The sequence below is a fragment of the Vigna unguiculata genome, chromosome 7 (assembly GCF_037176805.1).
Source record: "Vigna unguiculata cultivar grain cowpea cultivar isolate G323 ecotype 2 chromosome 7, ASM3717680v1, whole genome shotgun sequence".
In the NCBI taxonomy this organism is placed as follows: Eukaryota; Viridiplantae; Streptophyta; class Magnoliopsida; order Fabales; family Fabaceae; genus Vigna; species Vigna unguiculata.
The window spans coordinates 29,395,204-29,412,588 of NC_140798.1; the positions used below are offsets into that span (position 1 = coordinate 29,395,204).

Consider the following 17,385-nt stretch of genomic DNA (forward strand, 5'->3'; position numbering starts at 1 on the left):
TTCTGAGTTGTGGATCCTTAGTAATATACTTTGTACTTCTGATTGAGAATTAGCTTAATACTGTTGTTCTTATACATGTGGACGTGGCAAAGAGTTTTAGATAAAAGTTCATTTTTTTAAAGAAAAAACTGAATACACTGATCTTTAGCTGTTAACACTGATGTTTACGAAAATGTTATGTATACTTTGGCAGATCGAGAATTGTTATATTACAGAATTAATAGTTACAGTTAAAAACGTTTGTTATACTTTCTTTTTCTTTTCCAACCACATCATGTCTGGTGCTAAAAGAATAGACGTAAATTTACTGTAGTACATTCGAAACTGCCGTAAAATTTGCTCTGTATTACCTCATTTAGACGTCCCATTTATACGTCAAAATTTATGTCTGATGTACGCTAACAGTAAATTTACGTGAGTTAATGTAACATCATACGTAAATTATCAGATTTTTTTTTTTGTTTTGGCATGAAATCAAAATCAGAAAAAGTTCAAAAAAAATTAAAATATATATATATATATATATATATATATATATATATTTCTGTTACGAAATTCATATTACATTCAGTAAAATCAAAGTACACACAGGTAATTAATAAAACCGATAACAAAATGAAAGCAAAACCGCGACGGTTCACACACAGACCACTGCACCAAACATCACTGACGGATCTCTATCCAGAACTTTGGTCATGCTCTCTCTCACACAACTCTCAACACAAGATTTACTAAATATTTTTGCATGCCATTATCATCAGAAAAGTTAGAGTGTTTATAATCCCAATTTATAAGAGATTAGTTTGAAAAACTAAACCCTAATTCTAACAAAAGTGCTTTAACAATCCAACACTTTTTTTTTCTTTTTCATATAAAAAGAGATACACAAAATATTGATGTTAACAATCTTGAAAGTTATTTATCTCAATTTATCAATCATTTTCTGTGATGCCTAATTGTGCATTATAAACACTTATTTTTTCCTTCTATTTTTTTATACCTTATTTTTTAATTTTAGTTCTCAAAATTATATTTTTTGTTAGCTTCTATGAGTACTTTTTTTATTTAGTCCTCTATATATATTTTTTAGGTTTAAGTTTTTGGAAGCTCTACCGTTTTCGTTCAAAAATTTCAATTGAGTCCTTAGATTTTCGGTCATCTCAATTGGATTTTATTTTTGAAAACTTGTTCCAATTTATCCTTTTTGTTAGGCATCATTGACGACTATGTATCACTTGTTAGCTCGTGATTTTTTTAATTTTTAATTTTACTTTTAATTTTTTTTTATAAAACAAACTGACACATGTCAAATTAGTATTATGTCACATGTCAACTTGTGTCTTTTTTTATTTTTTTAATTTAAAAAAATTGCTATGTGTCAAATTATTGTTCTAACATGTGTCAATTGTTGATGTGAAAAATTTCGATTTGATCTCTGTATTTGTTATTTTTTTCTTAATTTAGTCCTAATTTACTTTTAAACTAGAGTAATTTCATTTCTTCTAAATTTAACTTTTATATAAATATTATATGATATTGTTCATTTTTAACCAAATTAAGCTTATTTAAATTTAAATTTTGCATTAAACTTTATTTAAAATTTATTTTAATAATTTCTAGATAACTTTATAAATTTAAATATAAAATTTTAAAATAGTTTTATAACAATTACAAAATTTAAATGTTTGTAATTGTGATAAAATTGTTTAAAATTTTTACATTTGAATTTATGAAGTTATCTAGAAATTATTAAAACAAATTTTAAATAAAGTTCAATGCAAAATTTAAATTTAAATAAACTTAATTTGGTTAAAAATATCTATTATAATAAAAATATCATTATAATATTTATATAAAAGTTAAACTTGGTCTCGGGTCAAATTACTCGAGTTTAAAAGAAATTAGAATTAAAGTGAGACAAAATAACAAATACAATGAACAAATTGAGATTTTTCACATAAACAATTAACACGTGGTAGAACTATAATTTTACATGTGACAATTTTTTTTTAGAATTAAAATAAAATTTTTTAAAAAAACAACCGTGATAGAATCCTAATTTGTCAAGTGTCAATTTTTTTTAAAGAAAAAAAAACTTAAAAAAAAAAACACGCGCTGACATTGTGGCACACAGTTATCATCGTTAGTGATTAGAGATGACAAATAAACCCGTCCCCGTTTTGACGGGGAATTCTCGCATTGACTGGGTATGGGTATGGGTATGGGGAATCCCCGACTTTTTCAGTTGGGGATGGAGATGGGTATGGGGATGTACATATCCCCGCCATAATACATGTCCCCGCCATATCTCCATTCTCGTTTAAATTATTAAAATATTCACAATTAATTAACTCTCTCTCTCTCTTTATATATATATATATATATATATATATATATATATATATATATATATATATATATATATATATATATATTCTATTTTTTATTTCTTTTAATTATTTGGTTTGTCATGAAACTCATTCGCATCTCCAATATATTTTTTATCTTATCATAACCTTTATGTAATTATGTTAAAATGATGTATGTTAATTAAAAAAAATGCATGCCTCACATTTGAATATTTCTATTATTTTTTAATATTTTTATTTATTGTTTTTATTTTCATCATGTAGAATAATATTTTGATATATTCTATCTAATTATTTTTTATTTTATAACTCATTATTAATCATACTATAATTTTTTCACTTTAAATTATGTTTGAAGTCGTTAAAATTATATACATATATATATATATATATATATATATATATATATATAATGATATTTAGGAATAGTATATGATAATTCACTACAAGAAAAACATGAAATAGTGACTGATTTAGTCAGTAACCCATATCAGTCACTATTTTTTGTCATTGGTGGTAGTAGTTGATTTATTATCTGAATCGATGATTAAATTAGTGACCGATACAATGATCGAATTGGTACTTGATTTGTGACCAATTTAATTACTAATTTATTTGTAATTTAATGACAAATTTTTTGGTCACTAATGATATTTCTATTTAATTTTAACCACTTCAAACATAATTTAATAATTAGTTCTCTAAGGTATTTTTCATCTTATCATACCTTAATTATACATTTAATTTCCTTTGTACGATTTCTTTCAATAGTCTCTCAAATTATTTCTAAAACACACATTTGTTAGTTTTTTAATATTTTTATTTATTGTTTATTTTCATCATATAGAATAATATTTCGATATCTCATTATTAATCATACTGTAATTTTTTCACTTTAATTGTATAAATAACTTTTATTTACTACAATATAAAAATTTAATGTAATTGCTATGAATATTTGTGTCACTATCCAACATATAATGAAGTTCAAAAGATACAAAATCTATGTCAAAATTGTATTATTATGTTTATTATTTGTTCTTTGTGTCATTTTGATATATTATAACTTTTATTAGTGTATAAAAAACAGATTCATTAAAATTTAAAAAATTGAAGTAAACAAACATTTAAAATATATTTTAATTTGAATATTTGTTTTCCTTTTATATTTTTTTTGAAATATTTTTTAAGTTTATCAACTAAGTTCATCAATGTTGTAGTTTACAAATTTAATAAATGTTTTGGTTCTCATCAAATTTTATTTGGTATTCTAATATAAAATGTTGACAATTATAATTTATTTCAAAGTATTTGTTATGGAAGAAACAATCATCCTCCTAATATTGAATATTTGATAATATTATGTTTTTTTTACCGTACTTTTTTTTCTTTTATAAAAATTAATATTGAAGTAGTTAGAATACAGGTACGGGTATGGGTACGAGATTATATCCATTATCCGGTGGGGATGGGGATGGGACAAAAGTTTGATACCCATTGGGTTTGGGTATGGGAATGAGATGAATTTTTTATGCGGGGATGAGTATGGGATAGGGAAACCCGTCCCCGTCCCGCCCCGTTGCTATCCCTATTAGTGATGCCCTAATGGAAAGGACTAAATTGAAACATTTTTTTCAAAAATAGGACCCAATTGGAACGACTTAAAATTTGAGAACTCATTTGAGATTTGTTAACAAAAATAAAGACATTCAAAGGGATTAAACCTATTTTTTATTTTTGTAAATATTTTATTTATTTTGAGTTGTATATATATATTATATATTATATATTATTTAAGTTTAGTTTCATAGGTTGCATGACACTATAATTCAACCACAATTACCAAAAAAAAAAAATACAGAAATTTTTTTTAAAAAGATAACCAGAATAAAAGTTAAAATAATATTAATACTCGTATTTTATGAGAAAACTAGGGCTATAAAATGGGTTAGGTATGACGGGTTTGGTCCTTCAATCCATGTAAAATTGAATGTGTTGGGTTGTGTATGCATTTTTTAAATCTACAAGATATTATATTAGTAAGTAATAATATTGTAATATTATTAAGTTAATATATAAAATAAGATTATATTTATTAAAAATAAAGTGAAATATATCATAAAAGATGAAAGAATAATCATTGATAAATAAAGTGAAATATATCAAAAATTTAATAAATAATTATATTTTAAAAAGTAAAATTGGTATTTTGAGATGTGGACACAGAAGAGGGGTTCTATTTATATATTGTTATAGATATTAGTGATATGAGAAAGGAAGTACTAGAAAATTTATTATTATTATTATTATTATTATTATTATCATTATCATTATCATTAGTATTATTATTATTACAACTATTACTATTATTAATAATTATTATTATTACTATCATTATTAAGAATTATAATTAAGAACTACAATTATTATATTATTATTATTATTACTATCAAATCTAATTTAAAAAATTGACATTTCAAAAATATTATATTATTAATTACCATAATTATTATTAATATTATTTTTATTATCCATAATCATTTTTATTATTATAAATAAAATTGTTATTATTATTATTATTATCATTATTATTATAAACTATAATTATTTTATTTTTATATTATTTTTGTTATTATAAATTATAACTATAATAATAATTATTATTATTATTATAAATTATAACTATAATAATAATTATTATTATTATTATCAACTCTCATTATAATAATAATTATTATTATTATTAACTATCACTACAAAAATAATTGTTTTTAGCGGGGGTTATATATGGTGTTTCTGGGGGTTTTAACCCCACTAATGGTTTTACCAGGGGTTTGAGATTCCCCTGGAAGTGCAAGCGTGGCTAACGGATTACCGGAGGTTTTTAGCAACCCCTGGAAGTAGCGCAATTTACTGGGGGTTTCGAAAACTCCCATTAATACTTGGGGTTTCGAAAACCCCCATTAATACTTGGGGTTTCGAAAACCCCCATTAATACTTGGGGTTTCGAAAACCCCCGTTAATGCTTGGGGTTCTGAAAACCCCCATTAATGCCTGGGGTTCTGAAAACCCCCAGTAATGCCTGGGGTTCCAAAAACCCCCAGTAATACATGGGGTTTACAAAAACTCCAGTGATGCTTGGTGTTCCAAAAACCCCCATTAATTCCTTGAAAACCCCTGTTAATACCAAAAAGTTAGTGCTCATATTATTATGACATTGCTATAATGCTAAAGTTGTACTTTCCTGATAATTGATTTGTTTAATTAATTATTTGAGTACGAAAAGAACCTTATTTTATAAAATTTCCTATTTATTACTTAATATTTTGGTATCAATCAATACAAATAAGCAAAACCTTCAATGCCACTTCAAAATAAGCAATCAATACAAATATTCATTCAAATGGTACCAATACAAATATTCATTCAAATGGTACCAATACAAATATTCATTCAAATGGTACCAATAGAACTAGCAGTCATAATGTTCTTAACATAATAAGTGTTAGAGAGGTAGCATTATATAATGATTATTATGGTTATTATTATCGACTATAACTATTATGATCTTTATTACTATAAGTATTATGAACATTATTATTATCTATAATTATTTTTATTAGTATTATTATTATTATGGTTTGATGCACATTTTATTTTTACTTATCATGAATGGATTATGTTTCAATTATTTGTCTTTTTTATTTGTTTTGTTGTTTATTTATCTTTACATTTGAACAATTATTCCGATTCAAATAAATGGTTATTAAAATTAGTAAAATAATAAAACTGAAAAATAGTTTTTTTATTATAAATTATTATTTAAATTTAAAATATAATAATTAAGAGGATAAAATTGAAAAAATGAGAAAGGACACTGAAGATATTTATTTATTTATATATGTAGTTGTATTATTATTATTAGGTTAAATTACTTTTTTTATCATTCTATTTGTCAAGTATTATCAGTTTGGTTCTCAAGTTTTTTTGTCTCAATTTGGTCCTCATTTTCTTAAAAATAATTCAATTTGGTCATTGCCATTAATTTTGACCAAACGACGTCACTAGTGCAGAATTTCCTTTTTACCTCGCCTTATATGCATCGGTTGGCCAAGAACCGAAGCATATAATGTCGCTGTGGCATTTTTGCAATTCCAGCCAAGTTTTATGCCTCGATTCAGCTAACACCTGAAGTCAAAAAGAGTTATAGGCCTCAGTTCGCCCAAAACCGATGCCAAAGAGAATTATATGCCTCGGTCCAACAAGACCCGGTGCCAAAAAGGGGTATATGGCTTCGGTTGTTAAAGGAATCGAAGTCATAGGGTTTATTTAGGGTTTCAATTTCGCGAACCCCTTTCTTCTTCTCCGCGCCTCTGCAACTCTTTCCTCTCTCTCTCTCTCTCCGCTGCTGCCAACCCAAATTTTTCTCCTCTGGTTCACGTGTGCAGGTGCTCTTTCTCTTCCTCCCTTTAATTTTCAAACCCTTTAAAAACACTATGTTTCCACAGACCCACACCGGACCAACCCTCCACTCCACCGCAAATGGAGGCTCCGCCGCAACCAGACCCCTTCGTACTCTCCAAACGCTACGACACTCTCTCATCCGACGAAGCCTCCGCCGCCGCTCACCAAATCGAGGGTAGAGATGGCAAATAAACCCGTCCCCGTGGGTATTGCCTGAACCTGTCCCCGTTTTGACGGGGAATCCCCGCATTGACTGGGTATGGGTATGGGGAATCCCCAATTTTTTCAATTGGGTATGGGTATGGGGATGGGGATGAATATATCCCCGCCATAATACCCGTCCCCGCCATATCTCCATCCTCATTTAAATTATTAAAATATTCACAATTAATTAAGTAACTCTATATAAATATAAATATATATATATATATATATATATATATATATATATATATATATATATATATATATATATATATATATATATATATTCTTTCTATTTTTTATTTTTTCTAAATATTTTGTTTGTCATGAAACTCATTCGCATTTCCAATGTATTTTTTTATCTTATCATAACCTTTATGTAATTATGTTAAAATGATGTATGTCAATTAAAAAAAATTTATGTCTAACATTTGAATATTTCTATTATTTTTTAATATTTTATTTATTGTATATTTTCCTTTCACCTAATAATGTTTAATACTCTCAATTTAAGTGTTTAATAGCATAAACATTTAATTTACTAGGTAATATAAAAAAAAATCTTTACTTATTATTATTAATTTTTGTTTCATTTTAAGAATTCTTTTATTTCGCTAAAAAAATTTGTTATTTCTTAATCATTGAGTCTATATGTTGATATTTGAAAAGTTTTCTTAGATCTCTAAGATGTTTTTCGTCTTATCATACCCTTAATTATACATTTGTTTTTCTTTGTGCAATTCCTTCCAATAGTCTCCAAATTGTTTATAAGACACACATTTGTTAATTTTTTAATATTTTTATTTTTGTTTATTTTCATCATATAGAATATTATTTCGATAAATTTTATCTAATTATTTTTTATTTTCTAACTCATTACAATCATACTTTAATATTTTCAATATAATTGTATAAATAATTTTATTTACTACAATATAAAAATTTAATGTAATTGCCATGAATATTTTTTTATCACCATCCAACATATATTAGAGTTTAAAATATACAAGATATATGATAAAATTTTATTATGTTTACTATTTGTTCTTTGCGTCATTTTTTTATCAACCATTGAGTATATTGTTGTTGATTAAATGTATTTGAAATGTTTTTGATGATGTCCATAATAGCATGACAATGGTTAACATGACATAGCATGACAATGGTTAACATGACATGTGTATAAAATCCTGAATCTGTTAATCTGTTGCCTCGATAGTCGACTAGCCAACTAATGTAGTCGACTATGTGTGTAAAATCCTGAATCTGTTATTCTGTTGCCCCGATAATCGACTAGCCAACTAATGTAGTCGACTAGGTTCGTGGCTGTTTGCATCTGTGATATAAAAACAGTTTCTGCAATTTTCTGGGTGTGGACTGGGAAATCAGAAGAAGTAAAGAGAAGTGCGAAACAGTTTCTTGGAGCAAATCTTGGAAGGTCCTTTTGAAGATTTCTATCAAAACACATTCATTGTTGACTTGGCAAGATGAAGAGATCTCAATCTTGAAAAGGTGTATTCAATCCAATTTGTAGTCTTTGCTTTGTTTGTGTTTTGATACAGTTTTAAAACAATTTGTTTCTGGTTTTTTCTGCCCTCTGCAAGTGCGTGTTTGCCTTGCTGTTGTGGTGTTGTGCAAGTGTGTGGATGCCTTGCATTTGTGTTCCTTTATCTTAGAATTTAGATTTATCAATTGTATTTGTAAATCTTGAAATTCTTATGATATAGTGAATATATCTAGCTGTGGTTTGCTAGATGAACTGGATGTAGATTCGTAAGAATCGAACCAGTATAAAATTTCTGTGTGCTTTCTCTTTCTATCTATATTTTGTCATAGTATAAATGCTCCATACATTAAGCATCAAACTATACCATTTTAATTGATTCAAAAGCAAAGTTTTTTTTTGACAATTTCAAAGTGCTAAAACCGGGTAAAAGTTGTTAATACCAATTCACCCCCCCTCTTGGTTGTGAAATATTGCTGCATCAATTCTAACAAGTGGCACCAGAGCTGGTTAGTCGAATACATAATCGACTAGATCCTGACAGATGGCCAATATTTCACAGACTTTTTCTGAAGGGGCTTCAATAAACAGACCACCCTTATTTTCTGGAGATAACTATCCTTTCTGGAAAATCAGAATGAAAATCTTTTTAGAATCAGTTGATAAAGGTGTGTAGGATGCTATTGTTAATGGTCCATTTATACCTACAAAAATTGAGGAAGGAAAAGCTATACCTAAAGATTTTCTATCTTGGACTCTTGATGAAAATAAACGTGCTCATTATGATGTGAGAGCCAAGAATATAATCTCATCTGCACTAACATTGGATGAATTCTACAGGGTATCAATTTGTCAATCCGCAAAAGAAATGTGGGAGGTGTTAGAGGTAACTCATGAAGGCATGGATGAAGTCAAGAGAGCTAGAAAGAACACATTAGTTCAAGAATATGAAATGTTTAGGATGAAGGCTGAGGAAACAATCTATGATGTGCAAAAAAGGTTCACTCATATTGTGAATCATCTCATAGCATTGGGAAAGGTCTTTGAAAAGGAAGAATTGAATATCAAAATACTGAAAAGTCTGAATAAAGCATGGCAGCCTAAGGTTACTACAATCTCTGAATCAAGAGATCTCACCACAATGAGTATGGCAACTCTCTTTGAAAAATTAAGAGAGCATGAATTGGAACTTGGACGTTTAAAAGAGGAAGAGGAAGGAGAGAAAAGGCAAAGCATTGCATTAAAAGCTGCTGCAAAAACTGACGGAAGAAGCAAAACCAAGGATAAAGAAACTGCTGCAGAACAAGAGCATGAAGCTTCTGATTCTGAGGCACTAAATCTGATGGTAAAACGTTTTTCAAAGGTTTTAAAGTACAAAAATAAATCAAATGGAAAATCTGCTGCAGGAAATAGAAGATTCTCTTCCAAGAAGCAAGAGTCATCTTCCAGCGTTCCAACATGTTATAAGTGTGGTAAATCTGGTCATATCAAACCTGAGTGTCCAATTCTCAAGATCAAAAAGAAATTGGAGGAAAAAAGTGAGGCCACAAGCAAGTCCAAGAGAGTGAAGAAAGCTTATATTGCTTGGGAGGATAATGACTCCAGCACCTCTAGTGATTCAAGTGAAAGCAATGAAGAAGAAACAAATCTATGTTTGATGGCTGATACAAAATCCTCTGACAGCAGTGTAAGTGATCTTGATCTTGAATCTATTGATGAAAGTTATGAAACTAGGTTCTATCAACTACTTGATGTATATAATGAGTTGCATGAAGAGGCTAGAAAGTTGCAATACTCTAATAACAGACATAAAGGTGAAAATAGGTGGCTTGAAAATAGATTAAAACAGCTTGAAACAGAAAATGAAGAATTGAAAACTGAGCTTGAAAATATTGAAAAACATAAAAGTGGTGATTGCAAAAAGAGTGTGCTTAATTGTGAAAATTGTTCCAAACAATTAGAGAGAATCAAATATCTAATGAGTACATTAACTAGATTCACTCTAGGAAGAAATTATCTAGATGCTATGCTAGGTTCCCAAAGAAGTGTACTGAATAGAGAAGGCATAGGATATGCAGAACACGAAAATCAACTAGGTAGTCAACTAGAATCAAGGAAATTCATTAACATGAGTAAACCATCTTCTATTGTATGCTTTTACTGTTGCAAATCTGGTCATACATCGAATAAATGTTACTTTAAAAAGCATGGTGTTCCTGAAGGTAAATATAAATGGATAGCCAAGAATTCAAATGTTTTGTCTAACATGAAAGGACCCAACTTCAAAGTGGGTACCTAGATGTATTTTACTTGTTTTTGCAGGGGTTATGAAAAGCCTAATGATCAATTTGGTACTATTTTTGGGGCTGCATAAGTAAAAATAAGTTTGAATCATTCCCTGCTTAATAATGATACGAGTAAAACAACTTTTAACACTTTTTGATGATGTTTCTTAGGACAAAAATTAATCTTTTACTACCAAAAGTGTTTCTACAAATACAAATTGTGTTGTTACATCTATGTTGCTATTCTTCAACATTTTAATGAATTAGGCATACTTGATTTCGCATTTACAGCATAAAAATCTGCATCAGATTTTACCATTCTGCATTAAAATAGTCGACTTACAAATCAACTATCATCCAAATACTGCACCAGAATTGTCATCACTGCACCAGATTTTCTGTTTTTGCATTACGTAGTCAACTTCGTAGTTAACTATTGTTTCATACTGCATCAGACTTTATAATTTCTGCATCAGGTTTTATCCTTCTGCATAAAATAGTCAACTTGCTAGTTAACTAGTCATGCATTTTTCATATTCCCTGTGTTATATTTTGAAGCAAGTCGACTACATTAGTAACCTAGTTAACTACGTCTGGCACAAAAATGGTTTGGTGAAATTTTCTTCTCCTTTAAACTTCTTTCCAATATAAAACCTCCAAACCCCCAAATCTGTTCAGAACCCTAAATCCTCATTCTCTAATTGTTTTCAAAATTCACAATCTCTTTAAAACCCTTGAATTGTGTTGTTGTTATTCGTTCTTCCTGCATCCTTCATATGCTTCTGAGGAAGAAGAAGAGAAATTTTTCGCTGCCATTGCTGAAGATGAGGAAGCATCTCCATAAGCTGAAATGTTCGATTAATGGGTTGTAATCTTGCTATCCTTCTTCTTTTGCTTTCATCTTTAGCTTAATCTGGTTTTAATCTGTACAATGCCCAATCTAATTTGATAGCGGATATAAGGCACATCTTTTGCTTCTCCATTATATGTTTTTTTTTCACTTCTTTGTCTGATCCACATTTGTGAAATTGGTACTGAATATTCCTTCTTTCATACCCTTATTTTGCTAATGCCAAAAAGGGGAAGTTTCACACCACTTTGTTAAATAGTTGCTAAAGACATATGGTGAACATAAGTTGCTTAGTATCATTCGTTGTGCTTTTAACAACTTATCTTTTGGATTTATTGCATGCTTGTTCACTAAAAAGGAAGAACCATTACTTTGTCATACTAAACATAACTTGTTTGAAGTAAAATGTGCATTTTTCATATTTTTCTGCATAAAATAATCAACTGGATAATCAATTACAAGGTTGTTTTCTCTACATTGTTGTGCTTATATTTTTTTCTCTGTGATATTCGTTTATGCCAAGATCCATATCAATTAATCTTCTGCAAAATTGATTACATGATGCTTTGATAATGCATCTCTCACCAACACTTTTTACATTTTAATCTTTGAAAATCTATTATAAGAAAGTATCTATAGGTATTGGGTGTTTGTTCCTAGGGGGAGTAACCATGCACCTAGATTTTGGGATCAAGATTGTTCTTTTGTGATTGATTGTACTTTTAGCTAATATGATAAAATTTGTTGTATTTGGTTTGCCATTCAGTCCATGTTGCTCTTTTCTTGGTACTTGATTTGAGAATGTTGCTTGTACTTTGATATTCCAATTTCTCTTATCTGCTTCTGCTACATTTTACTTTGATACCATATTATATAATGACATGCATTCCATAGTTATGACACTCTATGATTTCATTGGCCTATTCATCATATAGGTAGTTTCAAGGTAGGGGGAGCAAAGGTAGCCCATGGTTTTGAATGCTTTTAGCTATATACTTCATTGAGATTGGCTATTTTCTACATTTTTTTAATCCCTGTTTTTGATCATGTCCAAAGGGGGAGAAGGTTTGTTGTTCTATGCAAGTTTGTCCATCATCAAAAAATGGGGAGATTGTTGTTGATTAAATGTATTTGAAATGTTTTTGATGATGTCCATAATAGCATGACAATGGTTAACATGACATAGCATGACAATGGTTAACATGACATGTGTATAAAATCCTGAATCTGTTAATTTGTTGCCTCGATAGTCGACTAGCCAACTAATGTAGTCGACTATGTGTGTAAAATCCTGAATCTGTTATTCTGTTGCCCCGATAATCGACTAGCCAACTAATGTAGTCGACTAGGTTCGTGGCTGTTTGCATCTGTGATATAAAAACAGTTTCTGCAATTTTCTGGGTGTGGACTGGGAAATCAGAAGAAGTAAAGAGAAGTGCGAAACAGTTTCTTGGAGCAAATCTTGGAAGGTCCTTTTGAAGATTTCTATCAAAACACATTCATTGTTGACTTGGCAAGATGAAGAGATCTCAATCTTGAAAAGGTGTATTCAATCCAATTTGTAGTCTTTGCTTTGTTTGTGTTTTGATACAGTTTTAAAACAATTTGTTTCTGGTTTTTTCTGCCCTCTGCAAGTGCGTGTTTGCCTTGCTGTTGTGGTGTTGTGCAAGTGTGTGGATGCCTTGCATTTGTGTTCCTTTATCTTAGAATTTAGATTTATCAATTGTATTTGTAAATCTTGAAATTCTTATGATATAGTGAATATATCTAGCTGTGGTTTGCTAGATGAACTGGATGTAGATTCGTAAGAATCGAACCAGTATAAAATTTCTGTGTGCTTTCTCTTTCTATCTATATTTTGTCATAGTATAAATGCTCCATACATTAAGCATCAAACTATACCATTTTAATTGATTCAAAAGCAAAGTTTTTTTTTGACAATTTCAAAGTGCTAAAATCGGGTAAAAGTTGTTAATACCAATTCACCCCCCCTCTTGGTTGTGAAATATTGCTGCATCAATTCTAACATATATATGTTGATATTAGATCTCTAAGATATTTTTCATCTTATCATACTTTTAATTATATATTTGTTTTCCTTTATGTGTTTCCTTCCAATAGTCTCCAAATTGTTTATAAGACACACATTTGTTAATTTTTTAATATTTTTATTTTTTGTTTATTTTCATCATGTAGAATACTATTTCTATAAATTTTATCTAATTATTTTTTATTTTTTAACTCATTACAATCATACTTTAATTTTTTCACTATAATTGTATAAATAATTTTTATTTACTACAATATAAAAATTTAATGTAATTGTCATGAATATTTTTTTACCACCATCCAACATATATCGTGGTTCAAAAGATACAATATCTATATTAAAATTTTATTATTATATTTATTATTTGTTCTTTGCGACATTTTAATCAAGTGATGTATTATAACTTTTATTACTGTATAAAAAATAGATTCATTATAATTTAAAAAATTGAAGTAAAAAAATATTTAAAATATATTTTAATTTAAATATTTTTTCCTTTTATATTTTTTTAAAAATATTTTTTTCTTTTATATTTTTTTAAAAATATTTTTAAAATTTATCAACTAGGTTTCATTAATGTTTGCAAATTTAATAAATGTTTTGGTTCTCATGAAATTTTATTCGGTATTCTAATCTAAAATGTAAACAATTATAATTTATTTCAAAGTATTTGATATCGAAGAAACAACCATACTCCTAATATTGAATATTTGATAATATTATGTTTTCTTTACCGTAATTTTTTATTATTTTATAAAAATTAATTAAAATTAATATTAAAGTAGTAAGAAAACGGGTACGGGTATGGGTACGAGATTATACCTGTTACCCGGTGGGGATGGGGATGGGATAAAAGTTTGATACCCGTTGGGTTTGGGTATGGGGATGGGGATGAATTTTTTTTACGGGGATGGATATGGGATAGTGAAACCCGTCCCCGTCCCGCCCCGTTGCCATCCCTAATCGAGGGTGAAGCCTTCTCAGCCGCGAGTGCCTCCGTCGTGACCTCCGTCGATGGCATTGAGACCCTCCAACTCTACTCCAAGGAGATCGGCCTGCTGTTTCGTGCATGGTGAAGGTAGTGGTGGCTGCTGGTTCTGATGTTGTAGCTGTCATGGTGAGGTGCGTCGTGACAAGTGCAGTCAAGCATGGTGGCGCGGTGACGAGCGGTGCGGTGGTGTGTTGTCGCAGGTGCGTCGCGATGAAGGTGTTGCTGCTGCGTTTTTAGGTGCGTGAACGGTGATTCCATGGTGGACTGCGCGCCGACGATGCTGTTGTTCTGTGCGTTGTAGTAGGTTGGTGGCGCGGTGGCGGAAAGCTGGTGCATGAAGATGGCTTCGGTTCTCATATACCTGAAGCAAAAAGGTCTCTCTATGGCTCTGGTTCCCAATATGCATAGGGTCTAAAACCGAGGCAAAATGACAAAATAACCGTGGCCAAAAGCCCTTACTGCACTGGTATGTTAAAGTCAACACCACATGTCAATTTCTATTTTTTTATTTTATTTTATTTTTTACACTTGTCACTCCATTAGTTGTGTCACGTGTCAAAATGATTCAATCTGGTCCTTATATTTGTTTTTAGTTTCAATTTAGTCTCAAGTTTTGTAAAATTGAAGTAATATTATTCCTCCTTAAATTGACACTCAATTTAGTTTTTGTATAAATCTTATGATGATATTCTTACTAAAATTGACATTCTTATTAAATATTTGTAGAAATCTTCATTGCCAATTTGTCTCAATATTGTCTATGTATCTTTATTTTGTTTCAATTTAGTACCAATTTCTTAAAAAAAATGGAGCAATTTTTGTTCTTCTACAGATTGAAGTCTAAATTATTTTTTATATAAATGTTCTACAATTATTTTTATAAAATTGATATTTTTATCATTTATTTTTAACAAAATTAAGTTATCTAAATTTTTATTTCACATCCAACTTTATTTAAATTTTATTTCAAACTACAAATTTATTTGTTTTAAATTGTTACAAAAATTTTTACAATTATTTTAAAATTTTACATTTGAATTTATATAGTTATTACTTTTAAACCAACTCAAACTTGTATAGAAACTATTGAATTTAACACATTTTAAAAATATACAGTAATTTGAAATATAAATTCAAATAAAAAAATTAATATTAAAGTATGATGTAATAAAATATCAATACAATAAAGTTCGATGTAAAATATAAATTTTAAAAGAGTTGAAAAAGTTGATAAATTTATTTTATTTTTTATGAAATGCAATTGATAAACATTTGAAACTATTTTTTTTTCTATTGACATTACTTTCTATTAAAAACTTTAACACAATTTTAAATAAAGTTCAATGTAAAATATAGATTTAGGTAAACTTAATCTTGTTAAAAATATTTAATAAAAATATCAATTTTCAAAAAAATATTTGTAAACCATTTGTAATCAAATTAAAGTTGGTTTCAATTTGGAGAGAGACAAAATTGTTCAATTTGAAAAAATAATGAAAGAAATATTTTTATAAAAAATATAAAATTTAAATAATGAAAAAAATATTTAAAATAAATTTTAATAAAAATAAAAATAAAAATTTCAATATAACATTTATATAAAAAATAAATTTGGTCATTTTGGATAGAGACAAAATTAGGACTGAATTGAATAAAAATAACGAAAATTTGAACCAAATTGAATATAAGTCACGAGATACTGCCACGTGTCACAATGTTGACTTGACACGTAGACAACATTTTTAAAATTAAAAAAATAAATAAATTAAAAAGAATAAAAAAAAATAAAAAAATACGGAGTGACACGTGGCAGATACTGTTCACCTTCCGTTAACGATTTAAACAAACATCTACAAAAAGGACCAAATTGACCACAAATTACAAAAAATAGGACCATTTTAAACATTTCAAAAAAATGAGGACCAAACGAAACAAAACTCACAAAAATTGGGACCAAAAAGATATTTAAGCCAAAATTAAAACTAAATTAAGACAAAATAAGAATAGAGGAACCAAATAGAGACCAAGGAAATGACACATGTGTGACAGTGACACGTGACACTGTCACTACTACATTATACTATTAATCCCACGTGACACGATGTTAATTTGATACATGACAATTTTTGTATTTTTTTCAAATTTAACGAAACAAATAAAAAATAAAAGATAAATAAAAAACACGAACTGACACGTGACACCTCTCTAACATTGTTAGTAAATTACTAATGAAATTGACATGACTGCATCATAATTATAAAAATAGGGATTAAATTTAAACAAATAAAAAAAAGGAACCAAATTGATATTTCCTAACAAAAATGGGACCAAAGGCACAATTTATTCTTCTATTTTTAAAAGTATAAATATATAATAAAATTGTAATTTAAATCATCAATGCTTACGAATTAAGTTCTAATTATTAGTTATAATAGAATAATTTAACATGTAAATATAATAATTATTTTAATTTATCTAATTAAAAACGGTAATTAATCAGTTAAAAATTTAGAAAATATTTCATTTGATTAAATATGCTTTTAGTATTCATTTATATGTTCATATACAAATTACGAATAAAATTTTTAAAAAGATGAAAATAAATTAAAAAAGTTAAAAAAAGAAGAAGTGATGAGCCATACGGACACTACCCGTCAGCCTGTCTTAT

The 17,385-nt window shown here is 28.3% G+C and overlaps 1 protein-coding gene across 1 annotated transcript; it reads left to right on the forward strand.

The window, feature by feature from the left end:
* The first annotated feature begins 9,409 nt into the window (after window positions 1-9,409).
* Window positions 9,410-10,840, forward strand: LOC114189856 (uncharacterized). The gene has a single exon (XM_028078577.2). It carries the CDS (start codon window positions 9,410-9,412, stop codon window positions 10,838-10,840), a length of 1,431 nt encoding a protein of 476 aa, XP_027934378.2.
* Window positions 10,841-17,385: the final 6,545 nt, after the last annotated feature.

Bases quoted from the DNA above. Each gene is read 5' to 3' on its own strand.
- LOC114189856 (XM_028078577.2), top strand. From the start codon at position 9,410: ATGTGGGAGGTGTTAGAGGTAACTCATGAAGGCATGGATGAAGTCAAG.